General features: G+C 40.6%; 1 protein-coding gene across 3 annotated transcripts in view; it reads right to left on the bottom strand.

The window, feature by feature from the left end:
• ATP10D (ATPase phospholipid transporting 10D (putative)) overlaps window positions 1-17608 on the bottom strand; it is a 49535-nt gene extending 31927 nt beyond the window's left edge. For all 3 annotated transcript variants that reach the window (XR_011738770.1, XM_065836802.2, XM_071807454.1), the window contains exons 1-4: window positions 17528-17608; window positions 5981-6289; window positions 4997-5191; window positions 2402-2606 (exon numbers count right to left, since the gene is read on the bottom strand). Coding sequence is in view for 2 of the 3 variants with exons in the window: in XM_065836802.2 (XP_065692874.1) it covers window positions 2402-2606; window positions 4997-5191; window positions 5981-6249 (669 nt within the window). In the remaining variant the exon portion in view is untranslated. The remainder of the gene's footprint in view (window positions 1-2401; window positions 2607-4996; window positions 5192-5980; window positions 6290-17527) is intronic.
• Between the last annotated feature and the right edge of the window lie 4097 nt (window positions 17609-21705).

Here is a 21705-nt window from a genome sequence, read left to right as displayed (position 1 = left end):
AATGGAATGGGTGCATAGCCAAGGTGGACTAGGAGAGCTGGCATCTCCTTCTACCAGCTTGGCTTCTTAGACTGCTTGGAAGAAAAGGACAGCACTTTCCTCTCCAGTAGGTCTGAGGATGCTGCAGCTCGACTAGATTCAGTCTGACCACACAGGCTGAGAAGGAACAGAGCAGTGCGGTCCTGTGGCCTCTCTTAAAATGTCATAAGAAACATTCACTGCTCACAGCGACTTAGTGTTAATGGCACATTAGCTTCTCCACCCCACTGAACCTGTGCTTGGTTCAGCTAACTATTCGAGGTGTGGAAGGAAAAGAAGACTTATTTCTTCTTAATTGGAAGCAACATTTGAGTATCTGGAAAGCAGCAGAGCAATATCAGTTTGTTTACCAAATAGCTCATTACCCTCAGGGAGAAGGTCCTCACTTCTTTTGTACATTGCCCCATGAATGCCAAGATAGCTGGAGACACTGTGTCCTGTGCCTTGTTACCTGCTGTTACCCAAGAAGCCTTGAGTTACTTTCTCAATTTCTTTCCTGTTGTCATTTAAGCATTAAAAAATGCTATTCTAAATTGCCAAAAATAAATTTGACTACAAAAAGTTTCTGCTTCTGTTTCATGCTTTAATTTTGCCATGCCTTCTCTTAAAGAAAGTCAAGTGTCAGAACAGGTGCCCCATTGGTAACTTTTCTAATTGTGTTTCCACTTGCTCATTCACAAAGAAGCAGGACTTAACATCCTTGCAAACAGGTTAAGTAATTTTAGTCCTTGACTTCAGATTTTCTTTACTTTGATGTAGTTTATTCCTTAAGAAAGGGGGAGGTCAGGCAGTAAGCCTCTAACACAGCACTGCCAGTCTTAATCAGCCTGAGTTTACAAGGACAAAGGCTCTGGCTGAAACGCAACTGGTGAGGCACTAGAGATCTGTGAAGCTGACTGTGGCTCTACATTCAGCGATTGTGCAGTCCTGCCAAGAAGATCCTGCAATTACTTTGTTGGGTTTTTTTTTGCATTTGAGGACAAAAATGAAGAGTCTCAAGTGGTGAGAGAATTGCTGCTCTTTCTGGACAGTATGACTCTTCCTAGTACTCTGGAAATAGAGAAAACAGTCTCTTGAGTGAGACTGAAGCCATACCTTGGTAGCAGGAGCTGGTATAAGATCAAGGCCACCTCAGTATAATGTAAGCCTGAACTCTGAACTTTGCCTTGCATAATGATACATATCTACAGAAAGATCCAACAGTCCTTTCTGCCTTACTGTTTTAAGATTAAATCAAGAAAGAGAAACCAAAAAAGAATGCATGCCACTGTAAGGAGGTAAGAAATAGCTTTGTTTATGGATATCACATCATGCCTTTGGTATTAATGATACTCGCTGAGTAAAAGAGGAGTCTTAATGTACAACAAGGTGCTCCTCCTCACTTCTCCACAACTGCTAGCAATTGAGAGGCAGTTCAGGCAATTTTATCTCCAGAGGACTAAACAGTCTGTTCTTATGGACAGCACCAAGTCTCCCTGCTGTTGTTTTCAGCACAGTGTTTCAGCAGCAGTACCAGGTGTGCTGAAGACTGCAGAAATGCCAGGATTCTTTGCTTCTTTGCTGGCTGTGCCAGCCTCTAGCATTCCGTCTGCTAGGTATAACACCAAATAAAGTTTATTTGTCTGGTATTAAAACAATAGCAGTTATCTCTTCCGTATCTGAAAAGGCCTTTATGAATTACTTATAAAGCCTTAACCACATGGTTTCCACAGTTCAAAAGCATAGTGCCACTGATTTCCCACCACTACTCAGTATATAAACCCTCTGAGACCCAGTGATGCTCAGTCCTGAAAGGGAGAGATGACTCAGGTCATGCTGTTCACAGCAGGCTTGCAGCAGAAAAATTCTAAGAGTTCCAAAGGTTTTATAAAACCTTGAGAGATCAGAATTGGAGCTAAAAATACATTTGCAACATGAGAAAAACAGTTAAAGAGGAAAGATAATACCTGCTCCTCTTAAAGAGGAAAGATAATACCTGCTCCTCTCTCTATCTAGGTCTTTATACAGCACAGAAATCCCTTCTAAAAAACTCCAGTTTCTCACATGTGACACAATATGCACCATAAAGTATGTCTTTACCTAAACACTGCATTATTTGAAATAGATCTCTTTCTCTGGGTTAACTGAACATGCTCCAAAATAACTCAAGTAACAAATTAGAAATTACCTAGTTATTTTGTTTTCAGATAGGGTTGCTGAGCTATTAAGAACTAGGTAATCTAGAGGGCTGGGTTTTTTATTTGGTTGGTTGCGTTTTGTTGGTTTGTGTTTGTTTTTTTGGGAGGGGGGAGGTGGGTGTTTTTGTTTTTTAGTTGACTGTCATGTCAACTTTGTTATACCACTAGAAATGCACAATTATCACCTGTTCTGAGTATCCTCTCACCACCTGCCTCTGCTTTAGATTGGTTTCTCCATCAAGGCCCACTGTTTCAATGTAACAGATCCCATCCGGATCACTAGAATATAACAGCACCATGTCAGCAGGAATTATTTCATTACGTGAAAGCCGGATGAAGTCCCCAACACTGACATTTTTCCAGCATTCATCCATGTATTTCTTCTCCTTCCTGAAAAACATATAAAAACCAGATTTGTTTTGGTGGTTTTTTTTTTTACAAATGCATGAACTGAAAGCTCAGAGAAACACCCTGTAACTAGAAAATTTCTCTAATAGTTAATTTATGCTTCCAAGTAATTAAAAAAAAACTCCAATGAGATAGTCTGTTAGCTCAAGGTGGATATAATTACAAAGAATTAGCTCTGGGGTCCAAGCCCTGTTTTTCTGGGAATTACATTCCAGGCACCCTTTCAGAATTATTTTAACTCTATTTAAAATTCAGCCCACTTGTGTCCTGTATTTTCACTATTTCAAGAAAGCAAACAGTGTTTTCAGGATTTCTCTTTGGGTCACCACTTTTTCTTGCAATTATGCAACCAACAGCAAATCTTTTTCCCTTCTGATAGGGCCTTTCAAAAATATCTGTCTCCTGAAATAATTAATATCTAGCACTGAGCAAAGAATATTCAGCAACCACTTCACTGATGCTCTGAATATAAATACTTGTATTTGGAGGCTTTAAAAATATTTTTTCTATTAATTTTGAAGATAAAGTATTAAGACTCTCTAATACCCCAGGAACTCAATAAAAGCTCAAGCCTACCAGCACTGAGTTTAAATACTTTATTAATATGAAATATCCAGGCATGATGTACCTAAGTTTGAACTGTTTCAACTTTTCATTTATAGCTACTGTTCTGTCCTCAGCCAAGATGAAGAATCTTTCTTTCATGTAATCACAGCAGCTGTGATTACATAGAAAGAAGCTGTGATTATGCAAACGCAACCAAGTTTAGGGCAGTGAGTAAGATGCAAGGTGAGCCGGCTGGAGGCACACAGTCATAGGCTAATGCAATAGGGGCGATGAAACACCTATAGTTGCTGTTAAAACACTGCACAGGTCTGGATGCGGTATGATTTTGCACTAAGTATTACTGCCTTCAGTGACTGTCTGGCTTTTCTGCCTTGTGCAGCCTAACCCAAGAGCTATGTTTAAAGAGAGGAGCATGTACTCTCTCCACAGTCTTTGCTTTTCAGTCATCCAGACTGGGATGTAGTCTGGGTTGTGCTAGCATTTTGTGCTTCCTTCCCTGCTTCTCACTGCAGTCCGGCTGAGCAGCGCACACACACCCAGCGGTTAGGAAGCGCACCCAACTTCTACAGCGCAGACATAAGCTTCTCAGCGTGGCCATTGTTTGAACACTGGCACTTACCTACTAGATTTAATCAAAGTGCTACCTATCTAAAATGCATCTGATTAATGGTGAAACAGAAGCAGCCACTTCTAATGACAAAGAAAATGTCAGAAAAATACTCCCTGTATCAACCTTTGCTCCCATCCCTTTCAGGCCTGCATTATCTGGCAGTACCCTTTACAAAATGCTTAACCGCAAACAGAAGGTACAAAGCCCACACAATTAATTGGTGTACTGATGACAATTTCTTCAGTGAAGGTGAAGGCTGTTACATTGCTTTCAAAGTGCAAACAAAGCAAAAAAAGGAAGCAACAAATGCTGACCTAAAATTAAACCAATATAAGCCACATCTGTTTTCTCCTTAAGATGCTCATGGAAAACTGGCACAATGGAAAGGATGTAAAACTTAATTAAAGCTACAGCCATGTCTATCACAAGATGGATAGATGCAAACAACACTACAGGAATTTTCTCATACCAGTACCTTTCCTTGAAAATAACTTAAAAAAAAAAGAGTTGAAGGAAAAATTTCTGAAGTAAATTAACAAAATACCACCTAATAACAGAGGTAAACAGGAAAAGGGAAGGAAGATTTGCTGAAACAGGATGTGACTCTCCATTACAGCAGGTATGACTTGAACTTCGATAGCTGCAAAGTGCTGACAAAGTAAATCTACTCAGGAGACTGAGCGAGCTGAAAACTAGTTGATTAGTTTTGCTGTTTAGAACTACCTCTTGGGTACTGAAAACTACACCAGCATAACTTTTTATGTAGGCCAATTTACCCCATTATGAAGGCCAAGTAAGTCCAATTAGGGTTCAACACCAACTGGAGCAGAATGCCTGGGTCACTCCACAACACCACCCTTTTACCTCACCCTCCAAACAGGATGGAAAGGATTTGAGAAACCAGGAGGGCAGTGGGAGAAAATTACTTCCACAGCCAGCTTGTATCTAGAAGATTTAGAGAAAGGATGGAAACAGAAAGGTAAGCAAGACAAAATAAACTCATAAAGAAAGCAAGCAATGGCATCACTAATATAGTAAGATAAAAATATCAGGTAAAAAGTTGTCAATTTCTGTCACTAACTTCTACAGGAAATTTTCAAAGTTAATTCCAATTTGCAAAACCACAGAAATATTTGAAAATTAGAGATTTTGTGACAAATAATAATAATAACAGTCTTTCTGGTTTATCTCTTACCTGCTATATACTTTGGTTAGTAAGTTGTTTATCTGTTTATCCATTTTGTACTTTGAGTAATCTTCCAGACCATCTTTCACTGCAATAATTGTCAGAACCGCTGCTAGAGGTAGCATTGTAATTTCTTTTTGGAAGGCTTCCACCAGAGGAACCCAATTTAGGACAACTAGAAATAGGAAATACAAATTGGCAACTCTGAAAAAAATAGAAAACATGGAAGTTAGCTGTGCCAGCAGACAGACAGTGGTGCTAGCAGACAGTCATCCTTATTCCTCCACTTCATGCTATATAAACACTTAAGTTAGCAGTAATTTAACTTTTCTTCACTCCAACTGCAATTTAAGTAAGTATCCACAACTCTGTTTTCACTCTCCAGTCAATAGATTACTTAGCTGCACACTTGCTTAATATGCATGATCAGAAAATGGAGAAACAAAGAATTTTCCTATATTTTCAAACTTGTCCTCCAGACATGTCTTCTAGTAATGCTTGGGTGAACTTGCACTCTCTCAAATTCCCAGGTCTTTTAAACTTAATTTTATAACTTCCTGGGGGAGATAACATGTTTTAAAAGGGAGCCATCCTACAGCCTCCCTGCATAACTTCAGAAATTAGCAGTCCTCCAAGCAGAAGGAGGAAGAAAAAAACTGGCAACAGACATGAAAGAAGGGGAAAAACACGTTTGCAGGAAATGAGCTGAAAATCCTGCTGCAGATTGCTCTGTGGCAGTGCTCCAAGAGTAAGGAATATTTCAATAATCTGAAGACAGAAGTAGTGGAAATTACATAGAATATGGAGAAAAGGATAAGCCCAACACTAATGATCCTCAAGAGACTTTGGCCAAATAACACAGACCTTTTCAGAAGTGATAGGCAGGTCGGGAGGAAGAATAATTTTTTAATACCTGTCTATATAGCAACACACACATTTAAATAAAAGGATTCCACTTCAGGAGAATTATCACGATCAAAACGAGTTCTTTACCTGTGAAACTGTTCAAACAAATTCCGCGGTAAAAAATTCAATAAAGTATACTTAGTAGTCTGTATTTTGTTGTTCATGTACAGTTTTGATACTTTTTCATATTCTTCCTTAAAATGTCCCAAACATGGTATTACTATCCTATGTTTGCCAACAGTTTTGGATGATTGATAGCACTTGTTAGTTGAATTGTTGCTGCTGCTACTTTCTCCACCCTCTGTAGATATCAGTCGCTGCCAACGGTATCGGGCCCAGCGGATGGGATCTGCCATTGTGCTTGAAACGCTTTATAATCCAAGGAGCGTCCTCTATCTAGAAACATATTAAAATACAGAAAGTTAAGTAATAATTCTGTAAAGGCTTCTCAATTAAAAAGTCACAATTACAGATTTAAATAAGCCTAGGAAAATAGTTATTTCCATATTTTCACTAAAAAACCTCAGGCAGTTAAGTGAGGTCAGAAACCTCTGCTTCAAAGGTTGAACTTATCTGAATTTCACTCCCCCTTTCAGGATTCTGGAGTTTGATTCCTCTGTTTCAAATGCACAACATTTTTGTAATAGCACCTCATGCAAGTAGCCCACACACCAGCTTTTTGTGCTGTAGTATGGTGAGAAAGCAGGCAAGCTGTTAATTCTGCAGAGAACAGCATTTTGAATGGAACCCTTATCTCAGACACTGCAGTCCTTGCCAATGGTTAACAACCTTTATTAAATCAGGAGTTAATGATATAGTAATAGGCATCTAAGTATGAAGTGAGGAACTGCCAGTGAAAGGCATTCAGCAACTATCAATCATAAATATAAAACCTCTTCCTGTTAAATTAGAAACAGGTTTGAGAATTTTTACCAGCTGACAGAGGATGCCAATACTTCTATTCACCTCAGCTAAGGCCCAGCAATGTACCCAGGAATCTGTTTTCCTAAATAAAGCTGGAGTTTATAGATACAGGTGATACTCACTGTAGCAAACTGCTCAGTGCAGGCAGAAGAGGACTTTTAGACACACAAACCATACTTTAATAGAAACTCAAAACTTCTGTTTTTTACAATTTACAACACATTTTCACAATGAATAGTTGCTATATTTCTTGTACTACTTCTTCCATAGAACAGCTTATCTTAGATTTAAAACTATAACTTCCATGAGCCCCAAATCATCAGTAAACCTAATTCTCACTGCAGATTACTTTCCTTCCATCTGGTATCTTACTATCTGCATACATTACAGTAAAATTTTTTACTAAATCCTGTTCCTAAATTCCCATACAAAAGCTGCCTCTAAAACTTGCTGGGTCTTTTTAAATGAAATCTCTTCACTACAGGCTAGCCTAAGCAGTCATCAAGCTAATCCTGATTTTTGGCTTCAATCAACTCAGACTTCTGTTCATGTACTATCTCTCTGCCATGGGCAAATGCCACTCTGTGTTGTGGCATGTTTCTCAAAAATGTTGCTGCAAAAAGTAATTTTCAAAACTATTGATTCAACACCATCACATCTCTTACATATCTTCCTCGATTTTTCCTTTCTCCCACTACAATTGCAGAAATCTTGAAACATGAGCACAGTGTCCTCAGTAGGTCCTTTGGCAATGAGATAGTATTAATATATCTACATCAACCCCTTCTGTTCTTAAAAAGAAGATCCTGCAAACTTCCTAAAAAGCCTGGTTCACTGTGTCACTATCCTTTGGCTTTAAAGCTTTCCCCTAATGTCTCACTAGTCTCTTCCTCTCCTCAAATTAAGACAGTACATTTTTGTCCTGTCATTAGATGTGGACAGCTGACTGTTACAATCTTAATGTCTTGGAAGATTGTTACCACATACATGAAACTCGTGTTTTTCTTCAGAAATTATAATCTGCCTCTGAAGGGAGAAGAACAAGGAGAGAAAAACAAACCTCTATACAGCATCTCCTCTCAGCATCCCCTGGCAGTTCCCAGTGAACTACTGCTCTCAGGAGGCCCTTCTGCAGTGTGTCCCCGGGCAATGTAAGGGATTGGTCTAAGAAAAAGAGACTTCCCTCTTTTTCAGTGCTAAACCTTGTGGGCCCAGTAACCATCAGCCTCCCAAAGGCTGCACAGGAATGCAGTTATGCTGGGGACTTCTCAGAGAAACAAGAAGGAAGTTGTGAAGATTTTCCAAAATATATGGCATCCTCTTAATTTCACAGAATGTAACACCTTCATATTCTCACTCTCTCTAATCCTACCACCTGGGGAACAATCCCCAGTGGGACTGCCCTCTGCATAGCGGCTACTGTCCCATTTTAGTTAGGGTCCACCTTTCTCCAGAGATGGAAGCTCTGACATCTAGAAGCAGCCACTTCACAACAGTGAACTACTTCCAAGGTATGGCTACCATATAGTCAGACATATTGAGAACATTCTGTGTTTCTATATGAATACTGATCTGTACATACATGAAAGAGATGTTTTTATTCACTTGCACTGAGTCTGAGAACAAGTCTAAAGCTTGGAAGGTAGCCAGGTCTTGAAAAATATTTAGGGACTGCAGAACATGCTGCTAGTGGAGTTCATGCTTGGCAATGCAGGGCTCTTTCATATACCTAGAACTCCTAAAAGCCAAATGAACACTGACCCACCTACATGAGCCAGGACTGAGTCAAAGAACAAAGTATTGAAAATTACATAATTTTAAAAGCTGACTGGGTGAAAAGAGGTACTTTCCTCTTCTGCAATCACAAATTTGGGCAGTTCAACTCTTAAAAAAAAAAAAAAACACACTTCCAGGTTTTGGACGGCATCCTTAAGGCTTGGCCATTTTGGGGAAACAACGCTCTCCTGAATTGTCTCTGCTGTGGTAAATCACCGATTTCACAAACAGACATTATGCAATGAAGGGCCTTTTTAAAGAAAGTTTCGCTTTAATTAACAATGCAGTGGATTATCAGGGACAGTTTCAACATGATTTCTTCTTCGTTCTGTTAAATTTATTGGTCTCTTTCAAGTTTCCACCTTTAGGATGAATCATACAGAGTGTGTCAATTAACCATATTTTTGCTTGAAATTATAATCCTTTGCCCAAGTACAGTAATCTGACATATCGCTACATCTCTGTTACAATGTACGTAAATGAACACTACAACACTATCTGCTAATTGAAAGCAGATCAGATTTGCAGAGAAAATCATGTTCTCATAACACCATCAAATAAACACCTTATACTGGTGAGTTTTATGACCAGAAGAAGCAGCAAAAGTAAAGAACCTCCTTCTCAAAGCAAAATCCCAAGGCTAATGGGAACATAAAGGCTTAAATGGCAGATCCTGTTCACTCAGTGAAAATTATATATGCAAAATAACCTATACAGCTAGATCAACTTTAAAACCTTAAGAATTACATGATCAGTAACATGCAAATAAAGATGGTGTGCTGGTTTCGCTGAAAATGGGTTAATTTTCTTTGTGCAGTTAGAAACCTTTCTTTTTCATAGCTAGCACACCCATTATTTGGACTTAGTTTGAGAACAAGAGGATAACAGTCCAGCACAGAGATGATGTTTTTAATTGCTCTGGTCTGAAAGCCAAGGACACTCTGAGTGCTTTGCCCACAGGTGTGAGGCATCGAGGAAGGGGGGCAGAAATGGGGGAGAGCTTGACTGACATCCAGACTGATCAATAAGAGTATTCCATCCCATTAGCATCATGCTTCAGATATAAGGAGAGTTGGGCCTTCTGCTCTTTTCTCTTCTGCTCTCTCTCTCTCTGGGGTATAGCTGGTGGAGTTTCAGTTCGGACATTTAGTCTGGCCTTTTGCCATTTTTCAGAGGCCTCTGGGCTTTTCTGTCTTTTTTTCCTTTTTTTTTTTTTCTCTCTTTGGGACCAGGTGCTGTTTCCTGGGACTGGTTAGTCAACATGTTTGTGAGGAATTGTCTTGAGTATATTTTGTTTATATTTTTAATATATATTTACTAGTAGTGTATTAGTATTTTGTTATTTTATTAAACTGTGTTTATCTCAATCCAAATTTCTCACTTCCCTTTTGATTTTCTCCCCTATTGGGGCAGCGAGAGAGAGGTGGTGAGTGAGCAGTTGTAGTGGTTGTATTGCTAGCTCGAGTTAAATCACGACAGATGGGAAAAGAGAGTTGTGAAATCAGGAAAAACCAAAGAGAAAATCCATCAAATTTCAAAATCTCCTAAATTCTAACTCTTTTTGGTTTTTATAATTTATTACCTTTTGTAGCATTTGATACCTGGTAACCACTGTTTAATCAAAAAACAAAACAAAGTGGGGGAAGAGTGCTGGATATTTTAACATGACAGCATGCCAAGACAGAATTCCTCATCCCTGGATCTGGAGCCAAAGGCTTAAACTCTATAGGCAGTGTTGCTGAAGAGCAGTCACCCCTCACTGCATAGGCATTGCTGACTCCTGACACAGCTCCAAAACCTCTGCCCCACCCTTCCTCATCCTGCTTCAGAGAGGCAGAGTTTAAAACAGGACAGGAAACCTCAGATTCAGTTGTGTGCACTGCATATTTCTGCCAGTATCCCCAGCATTTTATTGTAACAAATTTTAAGAAAACTCTGAAGAAGTATGGTCAAGAAATAACCAACACAAAACCACCGCAAGCACACCACACTGGAAACACTGTAATATCCTATGGTCATAAAGGTAAATCAGACAATTAACCAGCATGTTGGGGAAAAAAAAATAACTGGATCTCATTCTCTGCCATGACGCCCACTGACTCACCTGGGATTTGACTGACCCACTGTCTGCAAATGACGTTGGTTTTTTTAAATCATTTGCACTTCCATTTTAAAATAGGATTTATGAGGTTTCAGACTTCAGAAATCTCTTTTGCATGTTTTTCTTCTTTTGAATATTTTTCTTTATCATTAAATTTGGATTGTAAAGTAGTAAGCACCTCTTTTCCTTGCTTAGCTAGAAGGAAGTCAAAAGGAGATTCATCAGCTTCATGTTAGATGTTGTAAAGGATGAAGTTGCTGATGATCAGATAAAAGATGTTTTAAACATTTTTTCTAAGAAATACCTTAAAACATTATTTGACCCTCTTGTCATTTTTCATAGTAAATCTTGACTTCTCCAGCTAATGTGAATTTGAAGTCGTAACACAAAACAGCAGATGTTTCTTTAAACACTGGCAAAAGACCCACAAGATTAATTACTTTGAAGCAGTATCTTTAAAGGTATATTTTAAAAAAATAAGGTTATGTTAAAAAAAACTCAAGAATAATGTTTGCGTATTTGAAAACAGGAAACCTAAATGATCATATTCTAAGTTTTCAGGACAGTATCACACAAGCTAGACTCTCTTCTCATTTTCACACTATATAATCAAGTGAACACTAACTCAATCTTGCTAATGGCAATAGCAAGACACGTCTTACTTGCAAAACGGCAAGCTTTTGGAGCAAGCTCATTAATGTCACAGGATCATGATGAAATGAGGAAGAGAATTATCTGACACTGGACATATCATATGCTTTCCCTCTGCCTCAGTTCCCTTATGTACTCTGATTTTTTCCACTTCTCATAAAGCACTCTGAGATATGGAAAACTGGGAGGACTGGATACAGTTAACATGCAACAGCTGGTTGTCAAATCTGTGTAAAAGCAAGACACAGAAGTGTCATTTTCACCACAGGACAGATCAACGCCATATACTACCCATGTTGGACCATTCTATATACCAAGAAAAAAGCCTTTAATAACTCTCTGCTAGTAGCAATTCTGAGAAAACTCCTATTTTCAAATAGTCCATACCCTGCCCTGAAAATGCCTTTCACCATAAAGCCCAGTATAAGCATTCTCTTGTACATATGTTTCACGTCCAGAAGTTGTTTGTTGTTTTATTTTCTCACCACTTGCCTTTCACTGCCCCTTTTAAGCTCTGTCACCCTCCAGTTCTATGAAGTATCACCTTCATATCTGCACACAAGCCTTTGCTCCTAGCTTTCTTGCAGGGAGATGGAGCTGAGTTTAAAAACTCATTAGTTCCAGTAATACTATTTGGTAGCCTTTGGCAAATCACTTGGCAATCAATGACCTCTCTCATACCAGATTCTTTCCCAAAATTGTCTGAAAAACAGATGTGTAGATAATTTGGCCAATGTTTATACTACTCTAGAACTGCACCTTACAATTATGTTGTGGTCATTTGCTCACATGTCAAACGAAGTGCCCTGCCATTTACCCTGGCTTCCCTTGACCACTTCCTTCCTCCTGACAACATTATTTTCTTTTGCTGTGACCTCTAAATAGTTAGTGCTTGTCCTTTCAGAAAATTATTTGTTAAATACACTTGACATATTTCACAATAGTACTGAGCAAGCATATAGTGTGTGTTTCTATCCTGTTCGTGCTCAGGCACAGTCTTTGGACTTAATGGGCAGGAGGCCTTCTGTGTCAACTGGCCCTGTTTCCAGTAGGAAGTAATCAACTGATTCTTGGCAAACATTAAGTGCAATCACCATAATTGCATTATCTTACCTGAAAAATGTCTACAGCACCTAAAAAAGAAGCATTTCAGACAACGCATCTCTTCAGCAACACCACTTTTCTTAGCTCCCTACCTGAATGTTTCAGGATGTTCCGCAGGTCTGAGACTCTGGGCTGACCAGGAAAGATAAAAAATGCTAACCCAGATTGAGGCCATACTGCACACAGCTGTGGGAGAGTGGATCATCCCTGATCCACACAAAGTCCTATTTAATCCTCCCAATAAGTGTTACTTGCACAGGCTCACTAGCATTTGTGTCACTACATTACGACTGGAGTACACCCTCAGAAATATACAGGCTAAATGTTAAATATGCCTCCTAATCATCTTTGAAAACTCAGAACTATTAGACAACAGAGAAGCTTAAGGGAGATGTGGCCTCAAGCTTAACTTACACTCTGAAGAACAAACACTTCTCCTAAGGTTTGCTACTTTCTCTGTATCATGCAATTTCACAAGTTTATAACATGTCTTTGAAAGACAATATGAAATCTGCAGAGATACCCTAATATGTTAAATAGATCTGGATAAGAGACTTGTGCTGCCAATTAATGGAACAGCCAAAAACCTGCAGGAATCAAAACTTCAACCATAACAAAAATACGTGGTTATTTGTAACCATATATTCTGAGCTATATTCATAAAGTCTGAAAACCTTCAAGCCTTGAAATGCCTGATCTTGGAAACGAAATTTCTTGGTTGTGAGTACATTAAGCCAGCCATCCACAGGCAGCGCTTCACAACGAAAAAACAATAATCAGGCTGCATTAAAACCCAGGAAGTGCCAAGGCCCTGACACAAGGTCAATCACAAGGTAATTTAATTGTAAACCAATTAATGTACTGCAGTGTGGGAGCAGTACATAAAAGCTGAAAATCTCCTTGACCATTGGTGAGTTATTTAGGATGAAAATCAGATCTTGTACCTACAGACACAACTGAACCATACAATACCAAATTTTAGGTTTGAAACCCAGATGAATCATGGATTTCTGGTTACCAAGTAACCAGCTTCAAAATAAAATTGAAGACTCTACAGAGCTATGATTTATGCAAACATTTTCCATCCTCTTCTCCCTTCATGAGAAAAGTTCTGATTGATGCCCTGTTCTCATGTGCCACATTGGTCTCTCACAACTGTAAAACAAAACCTTCCACATTAAGTCTTACCCTTTTATGACCGTTTTTTCTCGCCAGCGTAGCTTCAGGCCATGCAGCATTTAATCACTGCAGATGCTTTGATATGCAAGAAATTCACATTCATTTGACAGTTACACTTAAGGTGTGGGCCACATTAAAAAAATTATACTGGCGTTGATATGATGCAAAAGGATACAAATTTTTCGTAGTCAGTGCAGGCTCCCTAAGTTATATTAAATAGTTTTAAAGGAAATGGATCCATATTGGCAGTATTGCTGGTTTTTAACTATGCTGATTTCTTTGAAGGGCAAAAACGCTGTTGTGTAGACAAGGGCTAGGGTACTCATTGAAATTTATAGTAAAAGTAACTGTTACAGCAAGAAACTGTACTTGAGTTCCCAAAATCCTAGGTTAGGTCTCTGAATAGTCCTATTCTCTTGGTTTTCTAAGATACCTACTTTATCAGCTTTTCAAGCATTCCAGAAACTCTCAAGGCATTCCGAGAGGCTTCCAGGTTTAATGCTCTAGGGTTCTTCAGAGGATCTGTGAAAGGAGGTTATACATAGGTCTACAAAACCAGCACAAGATCAAATTAAAAAAATCCTCCACAGCTCACTTCAAGTGACTATACTAGATTTGATATAATCTTAAAGACCACCTGGTTTTAAGCAGACTTCTCTGACAACAGTGGAAGCCAGAAACGTGAATGTGACACATGTGAGCATAAGCTGAGCTACTTAACATCTAGATAACTAAGAGCAGCTAAGCCTCCAGAAGTACAGATTTCCATGAAAGTCTTCAAGTAACGTGCAGACATAGACGGCTCATGTCAGGGCCTGTGGTAGTGCAACTTTACTGGGTTTCAGCCAAACAGACTAACGCTACCTTAAGCACACTGCAATAATACTTATCGAAACTGTATCTTAAATAAATAAATCACATACAGCCTTCTGATTTTTAAGGAGCTGAAAACTATGTGAGATACCTGCATATTTCAAAGGGATGGTAATGTTACAGCTGTTAATGTTACCTTAATTGTTGATGCTGTTGTGCTGATCCAGTGTATTTGTGTTGTAGGTTCAGCAACAACTGCTGTGCATAAACATAGCTCTTACTTTCTATCAGTAAAGCATTTTCCTCACATGCAGTCCAGCTGCAAATGACAGTGCTGTTTTAGAACATAAGCCGTGCATCACATTTTTTCCTTGGCTTTTTAAAATTTCCTGTGAGAGATCCCTTTAGAGAGGCAGTTGTGAGAGTCAGACTCAAACTATACAGGTGTCTAGTTTTCCTTTCAGTCTCATGAAATCCTTTATGGTACATCTATATATTTTAATATTGTTGCTTCTGTCCTTGCCTTTCTTACTCATCTTCATGTCCATTATCTTTTTACCTCTCTTCCAGTACTGTTTATTGTACTCAGATCTTGAAGACTTCACTTAATATTTCATGACACTGATTTTAATTATTAGCTATCCAAACCAGGAATTGTGCATTGTCCCTGTACCTGGAACACATGAACGTATTTTTATTTCACTAATGTAACAACAGAAGGTATGCCAGTATTTATATCCATCTTTAACAGCATATCAGTATATACTGGTGGTTTCTGACTTTATATGGACAAGACAGGTCTTTTAAGTGTCACTACAGAAACCACAATTAGGTGTGATACAGGCAGTCATGAGCCACAACACTGTTCAAGACAGCACTGAACATAATTTCCCAACACTGATTTTTTTTTTTTTTTGCAACAGTGAATTTTTGACAAAACTGACTCTTCTATAACTTCAGGAACACAATCAGATATTCGCCATGGAGCAATAAAACCTGTCTACTGCTTGGGGATGTTTTGACAGGAATAACCTGTGAATCCACTTTAACCACTAGAAAGTTTCTGCAACACTACAAAACTTGCCTCTTGAGAGGACATTTCAGGCCTGTAAGAGAGCTCAACTACAGGGCTCAACTACAAATGTGTATCTTTAAAAGTTTTATTATTAAAAATTAAGCCTAAAGGTATAGGAGCCTAGAAAAAATGCAGAGGTAAAGAATGCTGAAATTCTGACCCTAGTAACCTCAAAACTGTTTAAGGCACTATCTTTAGCAGTGTCGTGAGTAGCTCAACTGATTTAAAAGGTAATACTGTAAGACTTTGCTCTTGCTTCTCCCACCTCCTGCTCCTGGCTTCATCCATTCCTTCGCAATTCGACATCTACTGAACCTGGTTTAACTCACTGATCTGCAAGACCTTTTACTAACTCAAAGACAATAACATAACTGGATTTCCTGATCCAGCTTACAGCTGTGAAAGTGCTCATGTTGGCACAGGGAGGTAGGACAGGAACGTCAGATCACAGTGAGTGTCTGTGTACTTAGGAAGCGCACTCAGTCCTGATTTTGGTCTAGTTTTCATTAGAAATATCAGCTGTGGCTACTTGCCTTTGAAATCCAGATCACCCACAGCAGTGGCAATTAACAAAAGAACGTGATCCTTGTCTGTCAGTCCTACCTTTTGCTCCTGTAGATAGTACTGCCCACCGGCTAACTATTCAGCCTAAAATTATGGCTTCGGACCAGCTTTTGGGGCACACAAAGGAGTGAAGAGAATTAAATTCCACTCTGATCTTGGGGGAACCATCTAGTGCCTCTCTTCTGCAACTGGGGTAATGACACTACTGTTATCTAATGGTGATGATATGAAGATAAATGTTTTAAATAAGCAGTTTGCCAACACTGTGGTCACTGGGGAGACGTGAATACCCCATACATATTATTTTAGTACAAAAATAACAGACATTTTCATATTAAAAGTACATTTTTCTTTAGTAGCTGTACTTCTGACACAACAGTAATTTCTTTTCAGGAACTTTTATTTTTCTTTCTCATCCTTGTTAACTTTTTGTCATTACTAAGCCCAGTAATTACTATTGTGGCCTAACCCTGTAACTATGTGCACAATGCGCCCCTCCATACTTTCCTGAACCTTTAGCAGTTTTCCTGTGACTTATACGAACCTAAGTCTACTTCCTTGCCTTAAATCTGTAAACTACTTAAAAGCTTACACCCTTTCCCCCAATCACTGACATAAACTATTAACACAAAGGCTTTTGTTTCTGGAGCCAAGGTCTTAACTACTTTTTCTTTCTGGTCTGCTTCCAGAGCTGCTCAGTCGATGAGATTAACGTAGGCAGGGCCCAGGGAACATGTAAAAGCATTAACAGGACAAACCACCCCCTTCACCTGTCCGCGACGGCCGCGGTACCATTGAGCTTCAGCCGCCGGGTTTCGCAGGGGGCCGGTTCGGCCGCCTCAGCACTTGCCCGGACCAGACCCCTCTCGCCTTCAAAATGTCACTCAGAGTCAGGAAGGGGGAACGTCCCTCCACATCCGAATCCGACGGGGAGGTGAAAACGAACAAGCTCGGTTGTGCCGACCTTGCCCCTTCAGGCCGAGAGCGCACCGCTCCACACTCTCCTCAGGCTGAGGGCCGACACCTCCCCGGGCAAAGCGCCCGGGCCGCCGGCAGGGCTGAGGCAGCTGCGCCGGGCCTCGAGAGCGGTGCCCCCGGCAGGGGCAGCTTCGCCTCCCTCCCCTCCGGGGGGCGGGGGGCACCGGGCTGCCCGCGGAGCCGGGGCCGCTGCCCAGCCCGAAGACCGACAGCTGCGACCCTCGCACTGGGGTGGCAGCCGCAAGCAACCCCACTTGTCCCCATGGCCGCACGGCGACGCGAGTGGCTCCGCCACAGCCTCCTCGAGAAACAGTGCGGGTTCTTCGCACGGCCGTTGCTTCCACGTTTCCCTCCCGTCAGGTCTCGACCCGGGAGCCCCGCATCAGTGTCGCCCCGCACCGATGCCCTCGCACCCGCCCCCGTAAGCTGCCTGCCTTGCTTGCCACTCCTCCCGGCCCGGCCGGCTTACCGGCGGTACCGCGCACATCCCAGCGTCATGGCCGCGATGCCCCCGCCGCGCTCGCTCCGTCCCGGCGCCCGCCCCGCCCCGCCGGTGCTGTCCGGCCCCCCGCGGCTGCGCCGCGCCCCGCTGCCACCTCCGCCTCCCTTCCACAGCGCCCTTGATTGCTCCCGCACTTCACCCTGCCCTTACTGGCCTTTCGCCGCCCTTCTCGCCTCTGTCCCGCACTGCTCTGTCTCTCCCGGGGAGTGGCTGCGGCGGGGGCCCTTCCGAAACCAGCTCTGCCGCACACCCCACGGCCTCGGGTGAGGGGGCTTTGCCCATTGCCGTGGGGTCAGGCCTTTGGTTGTTGCTTCGGGAGGCGAGGTGGGGTACGGCCGAACAAGCCCCTTCCCCAGGCCAGCACGATGACTGGGCGGGCAAGGAGCTGCCATGCCAGGCGTCTCCAGTTGTGCACCCGTTTCTCCAGCTATGCTCAGGAGATAAGTTTTCAAAGTGAAAAACGAGCAGAGCTGTGAAAAACGAACAATCTACATCGACCGCAGCACTTGCCCATCCCAAGGTTAGTTATCATTTAAAGGCTTGCTTTTTTTCTTTTCACTTGAGGCCTCAGCAGAGGGAGGCCGTGGCGGGAGTGCAGCTGTGACAGAACCTGACGCTCTTGACAGCTTGTCAGGGAAATTGATTTTCTTGATCTTCTGCCAGGACAGTTTGGCACTGAAGGCAGCTCGACCTGTCTAAATCAAATTTCTAGCCACTGGGCTAATCAAGGTTAGCAAACACTCTTTCTTGTTTTCTAGGAAGTAAGCCTCTGGCTACTGAGAAACTGCCCAAATTATCATTAACAGCTCACTGCCATCATGAACCTCAGTGCATTGTTTCATCAATAGCCCTTTTAAAGCTCCGCACTGTCCTTTTTGCTCTTGTTGCCTTCCAGAGCACTCCTGAAGGCTGCCCCTTGCAAGGAAATCACATGGTCCTTTACACGAAAATGAGAGGATTCCTACTCCAAGACCATATTCTGCTGAAACAGAAAGAAAAAAAAAAGAAAACTACCAAAACCAACCAAACAAAAACCCCTCAAAAACCAAAACCAAACCAACAATTGAAAAAAAAAAAAAAACCAAAAAACAACAACAAAAAAAAACACCCGGAAAACATTATTTGCAGACCCCTCGGTCTCTCCTGCTGAAGTGTACTGGAATTACTAGTACTTGTTCAGTATCAACAATGAATTCCTACCACATACTGAAAATACTTCAGTTCTGTTCTTTGAAGTGCCCATATGGCCAGCAGGAATTTCAAAACTTATTGGTGTGTCTCATGAAATAAAATTACATCTATGTGAATGAAGTCCATAACTGCCACCTTAAAGTTATGCAGGTTTATTCCTCTGGTCAGGAAAAGATAGGATGTTCATCTGTTTCCTTGGCAGGATCCACCACCTTAGCTGGTTCAGGTGCTGTAGGGAAGAGGATGCAGCTCTGAGGAGGGCAGAGCAAGCTGCTGCAAGAGACAAGGTGGTAAAAGGTCTGCCAGAAGACAGTTACTTTAATGTTGTTTAGTTGGCTAATGTATGGACTTACTGGAAGTTTCAGGTTAGCATAGGTGTTTTGAGGAAGAAGAGAACATCATAAAGCTTTTAACAAAATAGCCATCTCTTCTGTAATCACATTTGACCTGTAAATAATTAAAATGCAGAATTCCACATTTCCCATACATATTTTTTCATGCATGTCAGTCCATTCTGTAAGCTTGTGACTACAAAAGGCATATTTTGTTTCCTTTGTTTGCCCAGCAATAACATTGCCTCCCTTTGGCCTGCACATCAGTGCACTGCAAAGATACCTGACCAAACTGCAAACGAGCTGGCTTGGCTGCCAGCAGGAGCATTGCCGTCTCAGTGCAGCCCTCTGTGCAGTTTAATTAGCTGTGTTGAAGCAGGGTGTATGAGCTGTTCAGAGAGGTTGGTCTGATTGGGTCGGTGGGAGGGTTTACTGGCACCTGACCTGGCCATTACATATACTTGTTTTCACTTTTATCCTTCTGTAGTACTGTCCAGTAGTAAAAATGTTTGATCCCAAGCATGCAAAGTAACCATCCAGCACATCTGAGCTGTAAACAAATTGTCTTCTCCCAAGTATTCTATGGAAAAGTAACTAGAAAGAAGACAGTCACCAGAGAAAATAACTCGATTCAGAAATCTCACTGATAACTTTTCTGTGTGGAGGTAAGAACACTGTATGTCATCCACACAGATATATCCCTTTTTTTTTTTTTTTTTTTTTTTCCCTAGAGAGGTCTCCAAATGTCTTTCGTATTAACTCCTGAACCACCACATGAAAAGGAAAGACTATGGACACATGAGAGCCATTCCTCACTCCAGCACAGGTGGAGAACTCTGGTCTTCTGTGTTCCTTAAACCCTTTATCTGTTCACGTTTGCAATATCTCTGTAAGTACAAGCATGAACAGCTCATCCAGCTGTGCTCGTATTTGCATTGGTTGAGACACATGAAAGAGAAGAATTCACATCATGGGAACTGTCAACTAAATGTGTTGGCAGATTGAAAATTTTCCCATGGATTTTTGAAGGAAGAGGGAAATTTGTCATAGCATGCTGCCAAACATTTCCCAGAGCACATCAAGTTAATGAAATGCTAAGAACCTTGGTATGATCCCCAAGACGTTCCAGTGCCAAATCCACATAAATAGCAGTGCCAGTGGGGATTTGGGTTTGTAGACGTAGATGGTTATCGTTACTGCAGTGTGGATGCTCCTGAACCAGCTTAGCAAGTACAAGGTGCATTCATATCAGGTCAGTGGATGTACCTGAGAGATCTGATGTATATTTACAGTATATATAGTGACATGCTATGATATACACACTGCTTTAAATACCTTTGAAGATGGAATAGCATATTAATCATAATTTGTAGCCAGAAAGGGACTTGATTATCACCAGTAATTTAATCACCTTTTTCCTCCTTAGCTCTGCAGTAAACTCAAATAATTTAACTGTAGCAGAGATTTCACCAAAAAACTGAAGTTTTAAATTACACTGAATTATTGCTTACAAGATCATTGGCTAAATAATGTATTTAGAGTCCTAAACAATGTTATATGTGAAACCCCAATATTTTGCCAGTGCAAATTAAAGCTGTCTGTTGTGCATATGCACTAAGGTAGTCACTCACTACAAAATCCTCAGATATATTTCCTGACAGGACCCCAGCATAACTCAGTTTACAGGATGATTGATACACAGTGAATGAGACAGCTGTTTATCTGTTCTAGTCTGTGTGTTCCTATAACCTTTATTTACCGTGGACCATCTAAATCTGTATGCGTTTATTGATTTCCTTGTGAGGTGATTGCGTTCATCACCAGAGTGAGTATTTTATGAATATTCATGAATTTTCCTTCACAGCTCCCTGTGAGACCAGAAGGTATTACTACTTCCATGTTAGGAATTAAAAATTGATACAAGGGGTAATAAACACCACAATGTGAAAGTGTTTTCTAGTGATTCTAAGACGACATGCTCAGTTTTAAATAACTTTTTTTAAAAAACATTTTTACAGTGCAAAATATATTCTAGGTATATTATGCATGTTTTGCGTATCTGGAGAGAGTTAGAGTAGGTATGTAAATATTGTCATGGGAACTTCCCTGAAAGGCACCTTCTGGGTCATTGAATCTATTCACTTGTTATTGCAAACATGCCATGTAATCTGGTTCATAAACTGACTGAGCTTTATCTTAAAAGTAATCAGGTATTTTGCTCATATTACTGTATTAGAAAACTGTTCAAGAGTATGGTTGCTGTGAGGGTTATGAATTTTCTTCTAGCTTCTAAACTCAATCTCACACCCATTTGCTCTTATACTAGCAGCAACCACTGTTTTAATGGTTTAAGTAGTTCTTTTTGTTCCTGGTGTTTATTCATCCACCTTTGTTTTGCTAAAGTAAAGTAGATAAGAATGAATTATATCAAACCAAAGAAAGGCTAACTAAATTCATAATAAAAGTGTCCAGCCAAAGGTGTAACACAGTTTAACAAATCCATTCAGACCTCAGTTGATGTTGGATAAATTGCTGTGATATATCTTGGGTAGACAAATTTTAAGGAAGTTGCCGACTGTAGTATTCACTCATTTAATCCTCACACTTTGCCTGTGGTTTATA

This window comes from Patagioenas fasciata, chromosome 4, assembly GCF_037038585.1.
Source record: "Patagioenas fasciata isolate bPatFas1 chromosome 4, bPatFas1.hap1, whole genome shotgun sequence".
Classification (NCBI taxonomy): Eukaryota; Metazoa; Chordata; class Aves; order Columbiformes; family Columbidae; genus Patagioenas; species Patagioenas fasciata.
This window is presented reverse-complemented; position numbering and strand designations above follow the sequence as displayed.